This window comes from Eptesicus fuscus, chromosome 15 (genome assembly GCF_027574615.1).
Source record: "Eptesicus fuscus isolate TK198812 chromosome 15, DD_ASM_mEF_20220401, whole genome shotgun sequence".
NCBI lineage: Eukaryota > Metazoa > Chordata > Mammalia > Chiroptera > Vespertilionidae > Eptesicus > Eptesicus fuscus.
The window spans coordinates 145,458-164,111 of NC_072487.1; the positions used below are offsets into that span (position 1 = coordinate 145,458).

The 18,654-nt window shown below is 42.7% G+C and overlaps 2 protein-coding genes across 2 annotated transcripts in view; one reads left to right on the plus strand and one right to left on the minus strand.

Moving 5' to 3' along the window:
- Window positions 1–18,654, plus strand: part of TUBGCP5 (tubulin gamma complex associated protein 5) — a 109,258-nt gene that overhangs the window by 53,808 nt on the left and 36,796 nt on the right. The window contains exons 7-12 of the mRNA XM_008156876.3: window positions 1,897–2,014; window positions 4,438–4,527; window positions 5,487–5,580; window positions 6,313–6,559; window positions 9,591–9,793; window positions 18,466–18,581. Of these exons, the coding sequence (XP_008155098.2) occupies window positions 1,897–2,014; window positions 4,438–4,527; window positions 5,487–5,580; window positions 6,313–6,559; window positions 9,591–9,793; window positions 18,466–18,581 (868 nt within the window). The remainder of the gene's footprint in view (window positions 1–1,896; window positions 2,015–4,437; window positions 4,528–5,486; window positions 5,581–6,312; window positions 6,560–9,590; window positions 9,794–18,465; window positions 18,582–18,654) is intronic.
- Window positions 14,274–14,424, minus strand: LOC103300017 (60S ribosomal protein L39-like). Its single transcript, XM_054727781.1, has one exon. It carries the CDS (start codon window positions 14,422–14,424, stop codon window positions 14,293–14,295), a length of 132 nt encoding a protein of 43 aa, XP_054583756.1. The 3' UTR covers window positions 14,274–14,292.

Genomic DNA, 18,654 nt, shown 5'->3' on the forward strand with positions numbered 1-18,654 from the left:
GGCCTTTTCCATGAAATTCTTGAAAAACCTTATAACCGTGGTTTTGAACTCTTATGTCCATTTGTTTGTTCTCCTCCATTTTTTTCGTTTGTGATCTGTTTCCTTCCTTCCTCATTTTCGCTGCTTCCCTGAGTTGGTAGGGTAGCTTTGTGTACTAGGTGTCCTATTGGTTCAACGGGTCAGCCTCACAGTTACCTGAGGTGGACATTCTCGGTGCACTCCTTTGTGGGCTGTGTGCACAGCCTTGTTGTAGTTAACCTTTTGCACTCGGATGTCGAGTGTGACTCGACACCGTTAGCATTAGAATAAAGGAATCGAGAAAAAAGCAAGCGAGTGCAAAGGGTTAAGTCTTGATTGTTGTTGGTGTCACTGGGAGGAATTGACCTCCAGGCCAATTGGCTGTGAGGACCCGCTGTGTCTATAACGGAAGAATTGCTGTGCTGGAGACACGTTTATGGGGCAGGACTTGTTCCAGTAGGGCTTTGGTGCTCACTGAGTCTGCCTCTTGAATGTGTCCCTTATGAGAGTGGTTGAAATCTGGTGTCATCTCACACTGACCACTAGATACACTAGTGTCTGGATCTCCAATGGTGTGCAGGTCAGATACTGTCTGAGGCCCCCCAGCAGGAGCTACAGCAAGAACTACACTTTTCTCCTCTTTGCTTGGGTGGTTTTGGAGCAGTCTGACTGGAGCTGCAGTTAATTTGGTTAAGCTTCCACAGGGCAGGCCATTTATATGCAAAAGCTGCTGTGTGGAGCCTGGGCGGGTTTGTAGAATGTGCGGGGTGGGGTCTCAGGGCGGGGCGGGGTCTCAGGGCATCACTAGGCTAGGGCGTGGCAAACAGCGATGGCTGCAGTCAGGTGTCTCTGCCTTTCCCCACGTCTCCGCATTTCCAAGTCCCCGCATCCTACGCTCCAGCGCAGTAAACAATGATTGCTGGGCGCATCTCTGCAAAAAAGTCACTTCACTCTCCAACCAGATGGCCGAGAATCCAGCTTCTCCCCGTAGGCATCTGGGTCCCCCGCGTGTCCCCAGAAACTGGATTTCAGAGTGACCGGGAGCTTGTCTCCCTGCGGGTTGAAGAAAAGCAGTGCGCCCAGTCGCCCGCCACCAGCCCAATTCACGCGCCTCCGTACCTCAGCTTTTCAGCGTTTGTGCTCCTTTCTCTTCTTAGTTGTAAATCTTCCACTCAGCCAGCTTTCCCATGGTTCTGGGTGGAAGACGTTTTGTCTTTTAGTTGTAGTTTTGAAATTGTTGTGCGAGGCGGCAGTTGAATTGTTTAACTTTGCCTCCATCTTGGTTCCTCCTGCTCTTGCCAGTCTTGATGTGACTTCTTCTTTCTTAGGACTTCTGTTCCTTTAGATGTCAGGTGGTTCTCAATGATGGCTGTTCTGTATGTTTAGTTGTAATTTTGATGTGGTTGTGGGAGGACATTAAGCACAGTGTTTACTACTCCGCCATCTTGACCTGAACTTGGGTTAGCATTATTTTAATATATATGGTTTTAAATAAATAATTATATATATAAATGTCAGGTAGCTGCTATTTTTTTGTCGCCTGAGAATATGTTTTATTGGTTTTGGAGAGAAGGAGGGAGGGAGGAGGAGAGAGAGAGAGAGGGAGAGAAAAGGAGAAACATCAATGTGAGAGAGATACATTGATCCGTTGCCTCCCGTACGACCTTGTCTGTTAAGATTGAACCCACAGCCTAGGTATGTGCTTTGACTGGGAATCGAGCCTGCAATCTCGACAGCCAGGGTGGTAGCTGTTATTTTAAAGAGCCTCTTTCTGTTGAATATTTGAAGGGACTTGTAAGTTCAGATATTGTGGCAAAGTTGATCAAGTGTTGTTGTTGTTTTGTTACTCAAAACTTAAATATATTACATTTCCTTTAGTGGACGGGCCCGATGCCCGAAGCTGGCTGGAGCAGCATGTGGTGTATCAGTACTGGACAGCTCAGTCCTCGAGGTTTCCTCATAGTTTGCATTTGCACTCCAATTTAGCTGCTGTCTGGTAAGAAACTCGATTTTTCATTTAATGTGTTAATAGAAGAAATTTTGGTTATGGACTGCCAGAATTAAATTTCTGTTGCTATCCAGTTTGGGCCTAGGTTGGAATTGGCACAGCAAAGATGCAGAAGGAGCCACACCTTCGCTCACGTCCCCTGGAACCTTCTCCCTAACACATCCCCTGTACTGAGTGGCCTTTGGAGTCTGCATGGTAGCGGTCAGATGGGGCACTCCTGCCCGAGGCCCCAGCCTAAGTGGCTGCAGCTGAGCTGGCTCCCTCTGGCTTTTCAAGGCCCTCGTGCTGCCCCAGTGAAGGCTTCTGCTCCACTGCAGTGCACTCAGGCCAGTGACTGACCTCACCTGGGAGGGGACAGAGGCATTCTAGTGGCTTCCAGTCAGATGCTGTTGAATTGTGGGAGCTGGATGCGTAGGAGACACTCACTGTCAACAGGTTCTGCGAGCATGCGTACGATGGTATCGTGCTCCTGTGCCTGTCCTAGCTCCGGCACACACGCTGGCAGGGTGGCGAAGACTTCTGTATCAAGGCTTGGCACCTCGCTCGGCAGATGGCACTGAATTCATGCCCCGCTCACTCTGGGCTTATCATCTGTTGCTGCCTCTCCCAGAGGACTCTGTATTTCTTCCGTGCCGTGAGGACAGTAGGGTTTTGCTCTGGGATATCCCGTCCTGAGCCAGCATCTCAGAGGGGCTGGACTGCCTCTGGATACCTTCCTGCCTCACTGGCTGGCACCCTCAGCAGAGCGAAGTCTTTTTCTCTGGGGATAGGAATGGGGCTGTGTTGTGCCCTCAGCTCCTGGGCTGATGTTCTGCAGACACAGTGCTCCCTTCCGGGCCGGGCCGTCAGCACTGCCCCTCCTGGGCTGCTCCAGGCTTTGCGGGGCTTTGAGAAGCTGCGCCCACAGAGACTTTGTGAGAAAAGCTTCTTGTCCCCACTCAATCGCTCCCTCTTGCCACAGGGGGCGGGGCAGAACCTGGACCTAACAGTGTGGCCCATTAGGTTGGATTTCAAACAAAAAGCCAATCCCCATTGAGTAGCCACCCTTTTCCCCTGCCTTCTCTGTCTGTGAGACAGCACAGAAGCTTTATATGTGTTGCTGCGCCAGGTCTGTGCAGTGTCAGGACTGTCTCAGCCTGGGGTGGCTGCATTCTGAGGTTCTGTGGTCATGGGCAAGAAAATTTTCTTGAAAATAGACATGTCTGTGTGTCTAAGTGTGTGTGTAGATACATAGTTTTTGCTGGTGAGAAATAAAAAATCCATCGCACAACTTTCCCAAGTTCCTCCTTCAAAGAGTTCACAAAGGGTTTTGTGCTTCCCATGTAGCTGTACATGAGGAGCTGGCCGTGTGGAAGAGCTGTGTGTGTAGGACTTCCTGGATTCCAGGAACAGCTCACATACCACTAAGGGAGGGAGGAGTTTTTGATAGAGCTTAATTCACCTTGATCATGTGCAACACCTCCACTCACAAATATCCAGCCCAGCTTACCCTGAGGGGGACCCAGGACACTCTCATCACAGGTTTGTGCATCTTCTTGCCATTCACTGAGACAGAAATCCATTCTCTGGCTGAATAAGAAGTTTGGCCAGCCCTGGCTGGTATGGCTCAATTGGTTGAGCATCATCCCACGCATTAAAAGGTCGCAGGTTTCATTTCCGGTCAAGGCACATGTGCCCAGGTTGTGGGCTCAATCTCTAGTCAGTGTGCACACAAGAGGCAGCCAATTGATGTCTCTCTCTTCCTCTCTCTCTCTCTTACTCACTCCCCCCCTTCCTTTCTCTAAAGAAATAGGTAGGTAGGTAGTAGGTAGGTAGATAGATAGATAGATAGATAGATAGATAGATAGATAGATAGATTTATGAGTAAATAAATAACAATCAATTTAAAAAGAAGAAGCTTGGCTAGTGCCTATATAACAGACTAGCAAAGAAATGTATCAGCACATAGCCTGAGGCTGACCTCTGCTCCCTCTGTTCCCTGGCAGAAGGAAGTCTCCATGCCATTTGTGTGGGCCTCGAAGATTTTAAATTGCAGCATCGGGCTGGCTGGTGAAATAAAAAGTTTAGGCTTTGTTGGCCTGTCTTTTGGAAAATAATTTTTTTAAAAGTTTTGATGTTAAAAAAAAGTACCATTTCCATTTTGACCAAAAACCCCCACAAACGATACATACTTTAAATATTTGCTTGAATCAACAATAAACATAACAATTGGGATTGCTCTGAAAGTGCTTCTTCAGGAGTATTTTAGTTGATTTGTGAAAATTAATATGGAGGGCATTTACAGCTTGTAATGTGTTTACTTGTTTATTGATCACTGGTTAAATTACCACTAAATTGCATATATTCTTTGAGAGGTAATTTTACGAAATGAGAAACTTTTTCATTGACATTTGCTATTTGCTTTCTAACAGGGACCAGCACTTGTACAGCAGTGACCCGTTGTATGTTCCAGAGGACAGAGTTTTTGTTACTGAGACACAGGTCATTCGGGAAACCCTGTGGTGAGTCCTGCTCACCCAGTTAATAGTCTAGAAGACTTCATTAGTGAGAAGCAAAATGTTGCATTTTTAAAGAAAAGTGTTTCGGGTTTTTTCATCTGTGACCTAGAAACAGGCCGTTAGGTATGAATCCTAAAGAGTCCCCACTGGACACCTGAACTCAGGAAGCCCACACTGCATTTTCAGCCACGGAGAAGATGGTTTTGATGTATTTACTTCTTTTTTATTTTGAATAGCTTACTATCTGATTTAATTAGGGTAAGCCATCACTTTTCTAATATCGGAGTTCAAAGCAAGGTTCCTAGTTTGCTGCTTACTGCTTGTAACAGGCAGAGTGTATCAGTGAAAGCTCGCCTGTGCCTCAGGCCTGCACACCAGGAATCCGAGAAATCCGAGAGTGTCACACCGAACGAACGAGATGGACGCTCAGCAGGTAGCGCAGTCCCTGCGGAGATCTCCGGTTCTGCTCTCTCTGCGAAAGGGGGATGCTGGCCTCAAAGCAGGAAGCGGGTGGGACCCTCTCCTCCGGGAGGAAAGGCTTTGAGAACAGTTTTGAACTTCTCTCTAGGACAGTATTGAGATTATCTTGAGTGACAAGGTAATCAGATTAAAAGATTGATGTCTTCTGTTTTCGAGTTATCTGACCTCTGCCTCCCCCACCCAATTCTGAGTCTTTTGTTAAATTTTCTTATTATTACTGTAGTGCAGGGCTGGGGAACCGCTGTCTGCAGGCCATATAAGGCCTGAGAAATCATTGGGTCTGGCCCTACCTAGGCATTAAGGAAGAGCTAATTAAATGTTTGACCAAATAGAACAGGCTAATGTTTAAGGAGATAATTATATATGGCTGCAAATCATGTTATAAATATCCAAATGGCCCCAGGCTGAAGGAAGGTCCACCACCCTGCAGGAGTGAATATTTTTCTAGACTAAAATACACTCATTTTTTTATTTCATTTCAGGTTACTTTCAGGGGTCAAAAAGCTCTTTATATTTCAGTTGATAGATGGGAAGGTAACTGTGAGAAACAATATAATAGTGACCCATTTGACACATGTAAGTGATTTGTATTTGTTATAGTTACAATTAAATGATAGGATTTATGTAGATCATCTTTATATAACTTTAGAACATTTTTCATTATTAAAACTACTAAATATATTTAAGATCTTAAAGGCAAAATTAAGTGCATCTTAACAGTGCTTAGAGAATTCTTTAGTATTGTTTGTGATATTACATTTAGTTTTAATTTGTGTTTTCTCTTTTATTTGTCATTGTGTATTGGGAAAGCTGTATACTGTAATTTTTTTGTTGGTGTTGCCTGTAGTGCATTTACCAGAAATGTGTTTTTTGGGTTTTTTTAATATATTTTATTGATTTTTTACAGAGAGGAAGAGAGAGGGATAGAGAGTTAGAAACATCGATCAGCTGCCTCTTGCACACCCCCTACTGGGGATGTGCCCGCAACCAAGGTACATGCCCTTGACCGGAATCAAGCCTGGGACCTTTCAGTCCGCAGGCCGACGCTCTATCCACTGAGCCAAACCGGTTTTGGCAAGAAATGTGTTTTTAAAAAGTAGGAGCCATAATTCTATATTCTGTAGAAATTAATGCTTACAGTATCCTTTGAATCTAAATATTTACTTTATTAGTTTGTCATCTCCTAAGCATACTGTTCAAAATAGTCATGAAAGAAATATTTTACAGTGAGGGGCATATGAATTTGAATGCTTACAGAGACTGACTTTAGTAATTGCCGTTTTTAATTCTCATTGCCTCTGACCACAGAGCTGTTTGCGGTCAGTGCTGGAGCAGATAGCAGCGTATGGCCAGGCTGTGTTCCGACTCCAGGAGTTCATCGATGACGTCATGGGGCATAGCTCCGAGCACACGCTTCCTGGGAATGGACCCGTCCTTAAGAAGCTGACAGAAGCTCCCTTCCGGACTTACCAGGCTTTCATGTGGGCCCTATACAAATACTTTATTACTTTCAAAGAAGAACTTACAGAAATTGAGAAGTGTATCATCAATAACGGTATTTAAATGTTCTTCCCTTTGACACACAATATACTTTGAATGTCATTTAAGTTGTTAATTGATATAAAGTTTGAAAATTACATGGAAAATAAATAATTGTTATGAGTACATTCATTTTTTAAATTATCTTACATTTATATTTAAGCTGTTCATATCTTTAAAAATACAAACAGTAACGAAAGACTGAAGATTTTTCCTCCTGCTCCAATTGTCCAGATGAGTACTCAGTTCCTCTCCCCAGAGGCAGCCAAGTGATCAGTGTCTGGTGCACCCTCCCTGAAAGAACTTAGACACATGCAGTCCATGCCTGTTCGTATGTTTATACCTAGACGTCTATTAACTGCCCCCTTCAAATTATTTCTTATTTAAATTTTTAGGGTTGCTACCTTATGCCCAGCCAGCGTGACTCAGTGGTTGAGCATTGACCTATGAACCAGGAGGTCACAGTTCGATTCCCAGTCAGGGCACATGCCCAGGTTGTGGGTTTGATCCCATTAAGGGGAGTGCAGGAAGAAGCCAATGATTCTCTCTCATCATTGATGTTTCTATCTTTCTCCCCCTCCCTTCCTCTCTCTGAAATAAAAAAATATATATATTAAAAAAAAAGATTACTACCTTATCTATCCTATCTAAACAGGCAGTCAGACATCCCTTGAGGGGTCTCACATTGGAGAGGGTGCAGGCTGGGCTGAGGGACACACACCCTCCCATGCACGAATTTCATGCACCAGGCCTCTAGTATGTATATAAAAGCCTAAGTGACCGGCCAACCATTCAACTAATAGCTATGATGCACACTGACCACCAGAAGACAGACACTCAACGCAGAAGCTGCCGAGCTGCAGTGACTTGGTAGCTGCAGTTCTCGGGTGACACACTCAGAACCAGAGAAGAGAGAGCCCGATTCCAGGGTGCATCACCCGAGAACTGCCCTCTCACAACCCGGGACCCCTCGAGGGATGTTGGAGAGCTGGTTTCGGCCCAATCCCCACCTGCCAGGCCGAGAGACCCCACCTGTGCATGAATCCGTGCCCTGGGCCTCTAATAAGTATATAAAGAGCCTCCTCATTTTTATTTATTTATTTTTTTTAATATATTGATTTGAGAGAGAGGGAGGGGAAGGGAAAGAGAGAGAGAGGAACATTGATTTGTTGTTGTACACACTCATGCATTTGTTGGTTGCTTCTTGTATATGCCCTGACCGGAGATCAAACCTCAATGTTGGTGTATCAGGACAATGCTCTAACCAACTGAGCTACTAGCCAAGGCCCCTTTTGGTGGGCATTTAGGTTGTTTCTGATCTTTTGCTATTGCCAACTGCTGCAGTGATAACCTCTTAGCTGTACATCACAGTGCACGTGTGCAGCAAGTTATCTATAGCATAAGTTCTTAATGCATTGCAGACGGATCACGGAAATTCTCGTGTTTTCATATTACACAGTGTTTTACAAAGTATTATACTTGAAAAAGATATTAGCTTGTAAGAACATGTAATCAATAACTTCAAAATGCAATGGGTATTTAATTTTTTAAAGCTTGCCTTTAACATTTATGTAAAACTAGAGGCCCGGTGCATGAAATTCATGCATGGGGGGAGAGTCCCTCAGCCCGGCCTGCACTGACTCCTAACTGCTTGCCTGCCTGCCTGCCTGATTGCCCCTAACCACCTCTGCCTGCCTGACTGATCCCCCTACCGGCCTGATCACCCCTAACTGCTCCCCTGCTGACCTGATCACCCCTAACCACCTCTGCCTCGCCCCACACCTGGGACCCAGGCTTCTCTCCCTCTGGCCGGCTTCAGGCACCCAGGCTTGCTTCACCCAGCCCGGGCCACAGCCAGGGCCGCGGGATGGGCTGCTTGTTCCCTTCCCAGGATGCAGGCTGGCTGGTCCCCATTCCTCTCTCGCAAGCTCATTAGTGCCTGGCTAGTCCCCATTCTGCTCTCCCCAGCTCATTTGTGCGTGGCTGGTCCCCAATCCTCTCTCCCCAGTGTTAAGTGTCTGAGCACGAGGGCGTGAAGGTATGATGACCATTTGCATATTAGCTCTTTATTATATAGGATGTTTTTTGTACTCGTTCAGTAGAAACTTATCTGGCCACTAGGTAAAGCTAGCAATAAAACTACTGGTCCACAATGTGTAAGAGTGGAAGTGCTGGGCCGAGGAGGTGTTATGGCATGTGTAATTTTGATAGATTCCGCCACATTGTTCAATAGGTACAGATAAGCAACTTCATTCTTGCAGGCAGTGTAAATGAATACCTGTTTCCTCATAGTCTTGCCAAAAGTGTATTCTCAAACTTTTTGATACTGACAGGTGTGAAATGGTGACCCAACCCAGTGTTGGTTTCCTCCTCAATTTTACTTACAGCTACTGCACAAAGTAATGCTGAATCCTGTGTTCCCATCACCCCACATCCCCAATGAGTTACATAGCTACATCTGTTACCAAACTAGGAAATTGACATGGCATATTGATTAACTAGTCTACAGACCTGATGTGGGTTTCACCAGTTTTGCAGGTACTTCTCTTTTGTTGGGAGGGGGAGGGGGAGGGGGCAAGTAATACCTGTGTGCAGTTAGGTGACATTTTGTCACATGTGCAGATTCACAAAATCACCTCCATGTTGGGGACTCAGATTTGTGCCATTCCCCACAGAGGGACTTGCTCTTGCTCCCCCTTTGTAGTCAGTCAGCCCCCCTCCCCTCACTGAAATAGTAGCCCATTGTACTCTGGGATTTTTTTCCCCACAATGTAGTTTTAATTTGCATTATTTTATTACAAGTGAGATCGAGTATCTTTCTATATGTTTAGGAATCACTTGTGTTTCTTTTTCTGTCAGTTCCTTTATACATTATTTTTCTGCTTTTTTTCCCCTTTAGGAAGTACTTTCTTTAGGAATATGAATCCTTTGTGATATAAGATGAAAACCCAGTATCCTCTGTTGGCTCTGCCTTACCATAAGTGGCTGAACACATTTGAAAGCATATTTTTCCTTGGCTAATGAGTTTGATTTCTTGATATTTGCAGATACGACAATAACTCTTGCCATAGTAGTGGACAAGTTGTCACCTCGACTGGCTCAGCTGAAGGTTCTGCACAAAGTCTTTAGCACTGGGATAGCAGAAGTCCCACCAGACACTCGGAATGTCGTGCGGGCATCTCACCTGCTTAACACCCTGTACAAGGCCATTCTTGAATATGACGATGTTGGAGAAGCCTCTGAGCAAACCGTAAGTGGGCCCTCATCTAGTCTAAAGTGTGGGGCTCCATTCTGCCCAGCTAAAGGAGTGGTGCACAGCTGTCCTAGCTTTTGTAAAAATAGTGTTTAAGTCATGCTATGTCAGACACTGCAGGGTTTTTAAATGAGCTTCTAAATTGTAATTGCCATGATCACCAAAAAGGTGAGGAAAGGAAAAAGCAAAACATAAAGCAAGATGTGAAAAATACCTAGCTAACTTACTTCGATATTTGCAATAACCCTTTCTTTTTTCATTTTTATTGTTGAAAGTATTACATGTCCCCTTTTTTCCCTCATTGACCCCCTCCAGGCCACCCCTGTCCCTCACCCCAGGCCTTCACCACTCTATTGTCTGTGTCCATGAGCCATGCATATATGCATACAAGGTCCTTGGTTGATTACCTTCCACCCACCTACCCTCCTCCGCCTTCCCTCTGAGATTCTGCACTCTGTTCCCTGCTTCCATGTCTCTGGATCCACTCTGTTCACTTTATTTTGTTCATTAGATTTCACATGTGAATGAGATCTTGGGATACTTGCCTTTCTCTGACAGACCTATTCTCTTAGCATAATATTCTCCAGGTCCCTCCACGCTGTCTCAAAGAATAGGAGATCCTTCTTTTTTACTGCTGCACAGTATTCCATGGTATAAGTGTATTACAGCTTTTTATCCACTCGTCTACTGATGGGCACTTGAGCTGTTCCCAGATCTTCGCTATTGTAAATTGTGCTACTGTGAACATAGGGGTGCATACGTTCTTTCTGATTGGTGTTTCCGGTTTCTTAGGATATATTTCTAGAAGTGGGATCACTGGGTCAAATGGCAGTTTCATTTTTAATTATCTGAAGAAATGCCATACTGTTTTTCATAATGGCTGCACCAGACTGCATTCTCATCAGCAGTGCACGAGAGTTCCCTTTTTCTCCGTATCCTCGCCAGCACTTGTTTGTTGAAGATAGCCTTCTGACAGGTGTGAGGTGATACCTCATTGTCATTTTAATTTGCATCTTTCTGATGATCAGTGACTTTGAGCATTTTTTCATGTTTCTGACCATCTGTATGTCCACTTTGGAGAAGTATCTATTTAGATCCTTTGCCGATTTTTTTTATTTTTATTTTTTTATTTATTTCAGAGAGGGATGGAGAGGCAGAGAGAGATAGAAACATCAATGATGAGAGAGAATCACTGATAGGCTGCCTCCTGCACGCCCCCTACTGGGAATCGAGCCCACAACCTGGGCATGTGCCCTTGACCAGAATCGAACCCGGGACCTTTCAGTCCACAGACCGATGCTCCATCCACTGAGCCAAACCAGCTAGGTCCTTTGCCCATTTTTTTATTGGATTGTTTGTCTTCCTTTTGTTGGTTGTGTGAGTTCCTTATGTATTTTGGATATTAACCCTTTATCAGATGTATCATTGCTAAGTATGTTCTCCCATACAGTGGGCTCTCTTCGTTTTATTGATGGTTTCTTTTGCTGTGCAGAAGCTTTTTATTTTGATGTAGTCCCATTTGTTTATTTTCTCCTTAGTTTCCTTTACCAAGGAGATGTATCCATAACCATATTGCTACAAGAGATGTTAGAGATTTTGCTGCCTATGGTTTCTTTTAGGATTTTTATGGTTTTCCGCCTTACATTTAAGTCTTTTATCCATTTTGAGGTTATTGTTGTGTATGGTGTAAGTTGATGGTCCAGTTTCTTTTTCTTTTTTGCATGTATCTGTCCAATTTTCCCAACACCATTCATTGAACAGACTGTCTTGACTCCATTGTATGCCCTTGCCTCCTTTGTCAAATATTAATTGAGCATAATGGCTGGATTGATTTCTGGGGTTTCTGTTCTCTTCCATTGATCAATATGCCTGTTCTTGTGCCAGTACCAGGCTCTTTGGAGCACAGTAGCTTTAGAGTAAAACTTGAAATCTGGTATTGTGATTCCTCCAACTTTGTTCTTTCTGAAGATTGCTGCAGCTATTTGAGGTCTTTCTTAGTTTCATATAAATGTTTTAAGTGTTTATTCTAGATCTGTGAAATATGCTGTTGTTATTTTAGTAGGGATTGCATTGAATCTGTAGATTGCCGTGTGTAGTATGGACATTTTAATGTTAATTCTACCAATCTGTGGACACAGTATATTCTTCCACTTGTTTATATCTTCTCTGTCTCTTTTTTCAATGTCCTGTAGTTTTCTGAGTACAAGTCTTTTATCTCCTTGGTTAAGTTTATTCCTAAGTACCTTAATTTTTTAGTTTCTCTTTCTGGAAATTCCTTCTTCTTGTCTGATCATTGTGGCTAGGACTTCCAGTACTGTGTTGAACAGGAGTGGTGAAAGTGGGCATCCCTGTTCCTGTACTTATGGGAAATGGTTTTAGTTTTTGCCCATTGAGTATGCTATTGGCTGTTGGTTTGTCGTATATGGCCTTCATTATGTTGAGATATGATTCCTGTATTCCCACTTAGCTGAGTTTTTATCAAAAATGGTTGTTGGATTTTGACAAAAGCTTTTTCTGCATCTATTGATATGATCATGTGAATTTTATTTTTCATTTTGTTTATGTGATGTATCACATTTAGATTTGCGAATATTGTACCAGCCTTGTATCCCTGAAATAAATGCCACTAGTTCATGGTGTATGATCATTCTAATGTAATGCTGGATCTAATTTGCTAATATTTTGTTGAGGATTTTAGAGTCTATGTTTATCAGGGATATTGTCCTGTAATTCTCTTCCTTTGCAGTGTCTTTATCTGGTTTTGGAATTAGGAAAATGCTGGCCTCATAAAGAGTTTGGAAGTGTTCCTTCCTCTTGGATTTTCTGAAATAGTTTGAGGAGTACAGTTATCAGTTCTCTTTGAATGTTTGGTAAAACTCCCCTGTGAAGCATACAGACTTGGAATTCTGTTTGCTGGGAGTTTTTTAATTACCTCTTCTATTTCCTCAATTGTTATTGGCCTATTCAGGTTTTCTGATTCCTCCTGATTCAGTTTTGGGAGATTGTATTTTTCTAGGGATTTCTCCATTTCATCCATTGTCCAGCTTGTTGGCATTTAGTAGTTCATAGTGTTTGCTTACAATTATTTGTATTTCTGTGGTGTCAGTGTTTACCTCTTTTGTTTCTGATTTTATTTATTTGAGTCCTCGCTCTTCGTTTCTTGATGAGTCTGCTAACAGTTCATCAATCTTGGTTATCTTTTCAAAGAACCATCTCTTGGTTTCATTGATTTTTTTTTTTTTTTTGGGTATTGTTTTTTAAGTCTATATAATTTACTTCTGCTCTAATATTTATGATATCCTTCCTTCTACTTACTCTGGGCTGTTCTTATTGTTCTCTTTATAGTTCTTTAAGTTGTGCTATGAACTTCCCTCTCAGGACTGCTTTTTCTGTCCCAGAGGTTTTTGTTCGTTGTGTGTTTCCAGGAAGTTTTTTATTTCTTCGTTGATCTCATTGGCAACCCATTCATTGTTTAATAACATGCTATGTAGCCTCTTATGTTTGAATGTTTGGGGGTGTTTTTACTGTAGTTGATTTCTAATTTCATTCCCCAGTGATTTGAGAAGATGCTTGATATGATATCAATCTTCTTGAACTTACAGAGACTTGTTTTGTGTCCTAACATGTGGTTTTTGTGAATGATCCATGAGCACTTGAGAAGAATGTATATTCTGCTGCTTTGGGATGAAATGTTCTATAAGTGTCAGTTCAATCCATCTGGTCCAGTGTGTCCTTTAGAGTCACTATTTGCTTATTAATTTCTTGTCTGGAAGACAAAAATCCAGTGAAGTCAGTGGGGTGTTAAAGTCCCTTACTATGACTATATTATTATCAATTTCTCCCTTAAAGTCCTCTAGAAGTTTTTTTTTTTTTATGTATTTTGGTGCACATATGTTTACCAAGGTTATGTCCTCCTGTTGGATCTATCCCTTTAGTAACATGTAGTGACCTTTGTTGTCTCTTGTGATGGCCTTCATTTTGAAGTTTATTTTTTCATATATGAGTATTGCTACCCTGCTTTTTGTTTTGTTTTGTTTTGTTTTCATTTGCATGAAAATTTTTTCCCATTCCTTTACTCTTGTCCTGTATGAGTCTTTTGTTCTGAGGTAGGTCTCTTGTAAACAGCGTATAGTTGGGTCATGTTTTTTATCCATTCAGCTATCCAGTGTCTTTTGATTAGAGCATTGAATTCATTTTCATTTAAGGTTATCATGATAGATGCCATTTTTAATTCTGTATGCCTAGGTTTTTATTTCTTTTTCTCATTATAGCATTTCTTTTTTTTTTTTTTAAGGTCTCACACATTTATTACTGAACCAACCTACTATTGCAGGGGGAAAAAATCAGTAGAGCAAAATCACAAGTCCATTAATTTTCCAACTAAAATGCCCCAACTGTCCAAACAGTAGCATCTTTTCAATCATTTAAAGGTGTAGGCATAAATATGTGAGTCATCTCTCATGTGTGATTCCTCATAGGCCCAGTTTGGTTCTTCTTCAATGTCTCCTCTTTGAGTTGTACCTGATTTTATTACCAGTTTTCATCCAAATCCATTGAGGAATGGGCCGATTCTGCTTTTGTGTCTTGGCCAGGAACCTCTTGATCCTGAAAGTCTTGTGCGAAGACATGGTGAAGGAGAAGCGAACGCACACACCTCGATGGCAGAGAAAGAGAGAGCTTTAGGATTTCTTGTAATGCTGGCTTGGTGGTGATGAACTCCTTTAGCCTTTTTTTGTCTGGGAAGCTCTTTACTTTGCCATTTATTTTGAGTGATAGACTTGCTGGATATAGTAATCTTGGTTGCAGATCCTTGCTTTCCATTATCTTGAGTACTTCATGCAATTCTCTTTTGGCTGTAGAGTTTCTGAAGAGAAATCAGCTGACAGCCTTATACAGCAACTCCTTTGTAGGTATCAAATTGCTTTTCTATTACTGCCTTTAAAATTCTCTCTTTATCTTTAATTTTGGCATCTTCATTGTGCTATGTCTGGGCATGGTCCTGTTTGGGTTCTTTTTACTTGGGATTCTTTGTGCCTCCTTTTTTAAAAAAATAAATCTTTATTGTTCAGATTATTACAGTTGTTCCTCTTATTTCTCCCCATAGCTCCCTTCACCCGGTTCCCACCCCACCCTCTGCTCTTAGGCCCCCCCCCCCCACTATCCTCATCCATAGGTGTATGATTTTTGTCCAGACTCTTCCTGCACACCCCACACCGCTTTCCCCCCGAGGATTGTCAGTCCACTCCCTTTCTATGCCCCTGATTCTATTATATTCACCAGTTTATTCTGTTCATCAGATTTTTATTCACTTGATTTTTAGATTCACTTGTTGATAGATATGTATTTGTTGTTCATAATTTTTATCTTTACCTTTTTCATCTTCTTTAAGAATACCTTTCAGCATTTCATATAATACTGGTTTGGTGGTGATGAACTCATTTAGCTTTTTCTTATCTTGTGAAGCTCTTTATCTGACCTTCAATTCTGAATGATAGCTTTGTTGGGTAGAGTAATCTTGGTTGTAGGTTCTTGCTATTCATCACTTTGAATATTTCTTGCCACTCCCATCTGGACTTCATAGTTTCTGTTGAGAAATCAGCTGACAATCGTATGGGTATTCCCTTGTAGGTAACTAACTGTTTTTCTCTTGCTGCTTTTAATATTCTCTCTTTGTCTTTTGCTCTTGGCATTTTGATTATGATGTGTCTTGGTGTGCTTCCTGGACTTGTAAGTCTATTTCTTTCACCAGTTGGGGGAAGTTTTCTGTCATTATTTCTTCAAATAGGTTTTCAGCGTCTTGCTCTCTCTCTTCTTCTGGCACCCCCATAATTCTGACGTTGGTACGCTTGAAGTTGTCCCAGAGGCTCCTTACACTATCTTCATATTTTTGGATTCTTTTTTCTTTTTTCTCTTTTGGTTGAGTGTTTTTTGCTTCTTTGTATTTCAAATCTTTGACTTGATTCTTATGATCCTCTAGTCTGCTGTTGGATCTCTGTATATTATTCTTTATTTCAGTCAGTGTATGCTTAATTTCTAGTTGGTCCTTTTTCATATCCTCGAGGGTCTCACTAAATTTGTCGACCTTTTCTAGGAAATTCTTGAAAAACCTTATAACTGTGGTTTTAAACTCTATATCTAATAATTTGCTTTCCTCCATTTCTTTCATTTGTGACATGTTTCTTTGTCTCCACATTTTGGCTGCTTCCCTGTGTGGATAGAGTGAGTCAGCCTCCCCAGTTACCTGAGATGGACACTCTGGGTGCACCCCTTTGTGGGCTGTGTGCACAGTCTTTTTGTAGTTAATCCTTGATTGCTGTTGGTATCACTGGGAGGAATTGACCTCCAGGCCAACTGGCTGTGAGGATCAGCTATTTCTATGATGGGAGAACTTCTGTGCTGGAGACACCCTTATGGGGCAAGACTTGCTTCAGTGGGGCTTTGGTGCTCACTGATTCTGCCCCCAGAGTGTGTCCCTTATGGATCTGAGGAGTTGTAATCTAGATGGTCCCACTCTAACCACTGAGTACACTGGCTCTTGAATCTCCAAGGAGGTGCTAATTTAGCCTCTGCCTGAGGCCACCCAGCAGGAGCTACAGAGAGATCTGCAGATTCCTCTTCTTTGTTTGGGATTTGGAGGTGCCCAGATGAGGCCCAGCTGTGAAGCAATGCAAGCTGCTGCGGGGCCATGGGCCTTCTTTTGGATGTTCTGGGTTTCTTTGACTAAGTTGCAATTTGTTAGGTAATTTTAGATTTCAAAGGACCAGGCCATTCATATGCAAAATCCTCTGCGCACAGCTTGGGTGGGGCGGGGTCTCAGGGAATTAACAGGGCAAAGTGGTTGTGCGAGGCTGCAATTTCAGGTGTTTACCTATGCCGCCATCTTGGTTTCTCCCAGATAAGTTTCTTATCTCCATTTCATTTATCTCTTCTTCTGGAGAATTCTCTTATTCTTTCATTTGGGGGTTGTTTTTCCAGACCCCCCTATTTTGGCTGCCTGTTTAGGTTTGTGACTATGTATGAGGTACATCTGCTATGCCTCTCAGTCTCTTGTGCAGGACAGTGTCAGATGCTATTTCTGACTAATTAGATCAGGCAAAGATGCAAAGCCTCCAGAGACTCTTTTCTGCCTGCAGATTGATTGGGTTCAGTCTTGAGTAGCCCTCAGTCAGTTGTCCAGAGGTGGGGCGAGAGGTTTCCCAACAAGGTGGGGCAATTGCTTCTGCCTGGAGGCTTATTGTTATTTCAGTCTCATAATGGACCTCAGAAACTCCACACATGGTGCACGGTATTTTCCAATAGTGTAGGTCATCTCTTTTCCCTCCAAGCAAAACTGCCTGAATAGCAAAGGTTTGCTGGGAACAATGTCCTCCATAGCACGAGGGGATGACTCAGCACAGGAAACCAGGGTGTCTGCCTTCCAAGCTCTAACCCCTAAGCCCCCAACCCTGGCTTGTGCTCACACAGCTCTAATCTACTCTGACCTCCCTGTGCTGGAGCACAAGGTAAGTGGCTGCACATGGAATTTTGTGTGCTGGCCCTTTAAGAGGGTGCCTGCTATTCCAGCCATATCTCCCTCTCCAGCTGGTCTTCAGTTGATTATTCAGGGTGATTTTTTTTTACTTTAGTTGTAATTCCAGTATGGTCCTTGGAACATACCAGTGTAGCACCCACTTAACTCTGCCACCATTTTTTATCTTGCATAATCCTTTCTAAATAAAATTTCAGCCCAGCTCGCATGGCTCAATGGTTGAGCGTCAATCTATAAACCCGGAGGTCTTAGTTCAATTTCCGGTCAGAGTACCTGCCTGTGTTCTGGGCTCAATCCCTAGGCAGGGGCATGCAAGAGACAGCCAGTCAATGGCTCTTTCTCATCATTGATGTTTCTGTTTCTCTCTCCCTCTTCCTTCCTCTCTGAAATTATATTTTAAAAAATAATTTTTCAGAAATGCAAATTATCAGGCACCTAGAGCAGTCAGATTCTTAGAAACAGAAAGTAGGATGGTAGTACATATTTTAGGTATATTTCCTAGTTTGTTGGTGTACCGTTTTCTCAACATTTTTATGCTGCAGTTTAGTCCAAAGGCAGTTAATTTCTTTCTGCTATGCAATTTTTTGTATAGTAGAGTGAAATAATTTCATTTTTCATATATACATATACATACATATGTATTTTTTTAGTTGATTTCAGAGCATAAGGGAGAGGGAAGAGGGATAGAAACATCAATGATGAGAGAGGATCATCAATTGGCTGCCTCCTGCACGCCCCCTACTGGGGACTGAGCCCGAAACCCGGGCATGTGCCCTTGACTGGAATCGAACATGGGACCCTTCAGTCCACAAGCTGAGGCTCCATTCACGGAGCCAAACCAGCTAGGGCATTTCCTCATTTTTAATGGGCATCTTGCTAATTGCCCCATTTAGGTAGGGGAACTGTATCCCTATCATCCCTGGGTAACCATCACTCTCAGGAGGGTCCTGGTAGAGACTAGAGATATGTGCTCATCTCACATATAGGTGAGTTTTTTGTCAGGATCTTATAACATGTTTTGAATTTTGAATTTTTTGTTTCAAAAAATAGAAATCTGTTGATTTTAAAACCAGTGTTTCAGAAATGTTTGCAACTCATTTCATTCAGAGGTCAGTGTGAGCGGTGCACGCTGTCTCCACAGGTCTCACTGCTCTTCTCTCTCTGGGTGGAAACCGTGAGGCCGTACCTGCAGATTGTGGACGAGTGGATTGTGCACGGCCACCTGTGTGACTGCGCCCGGGAATTCATCATCCAGAGGTGACTGCAGCAATCGCAGGTTCAGCCCCAACCCCAAAATATATTTTTCCAAGTTTATGTCAGTTCACAGCTT

Coding starts and splice junctions, on each gene's coding strand:
- LOC103300017 (XM_054727781.1), bottom strand. CDS start 14,424: ATGTCTTCGCACAAGACTTTCAGGATCAAGAGGTTCCTGGCCAAGACA.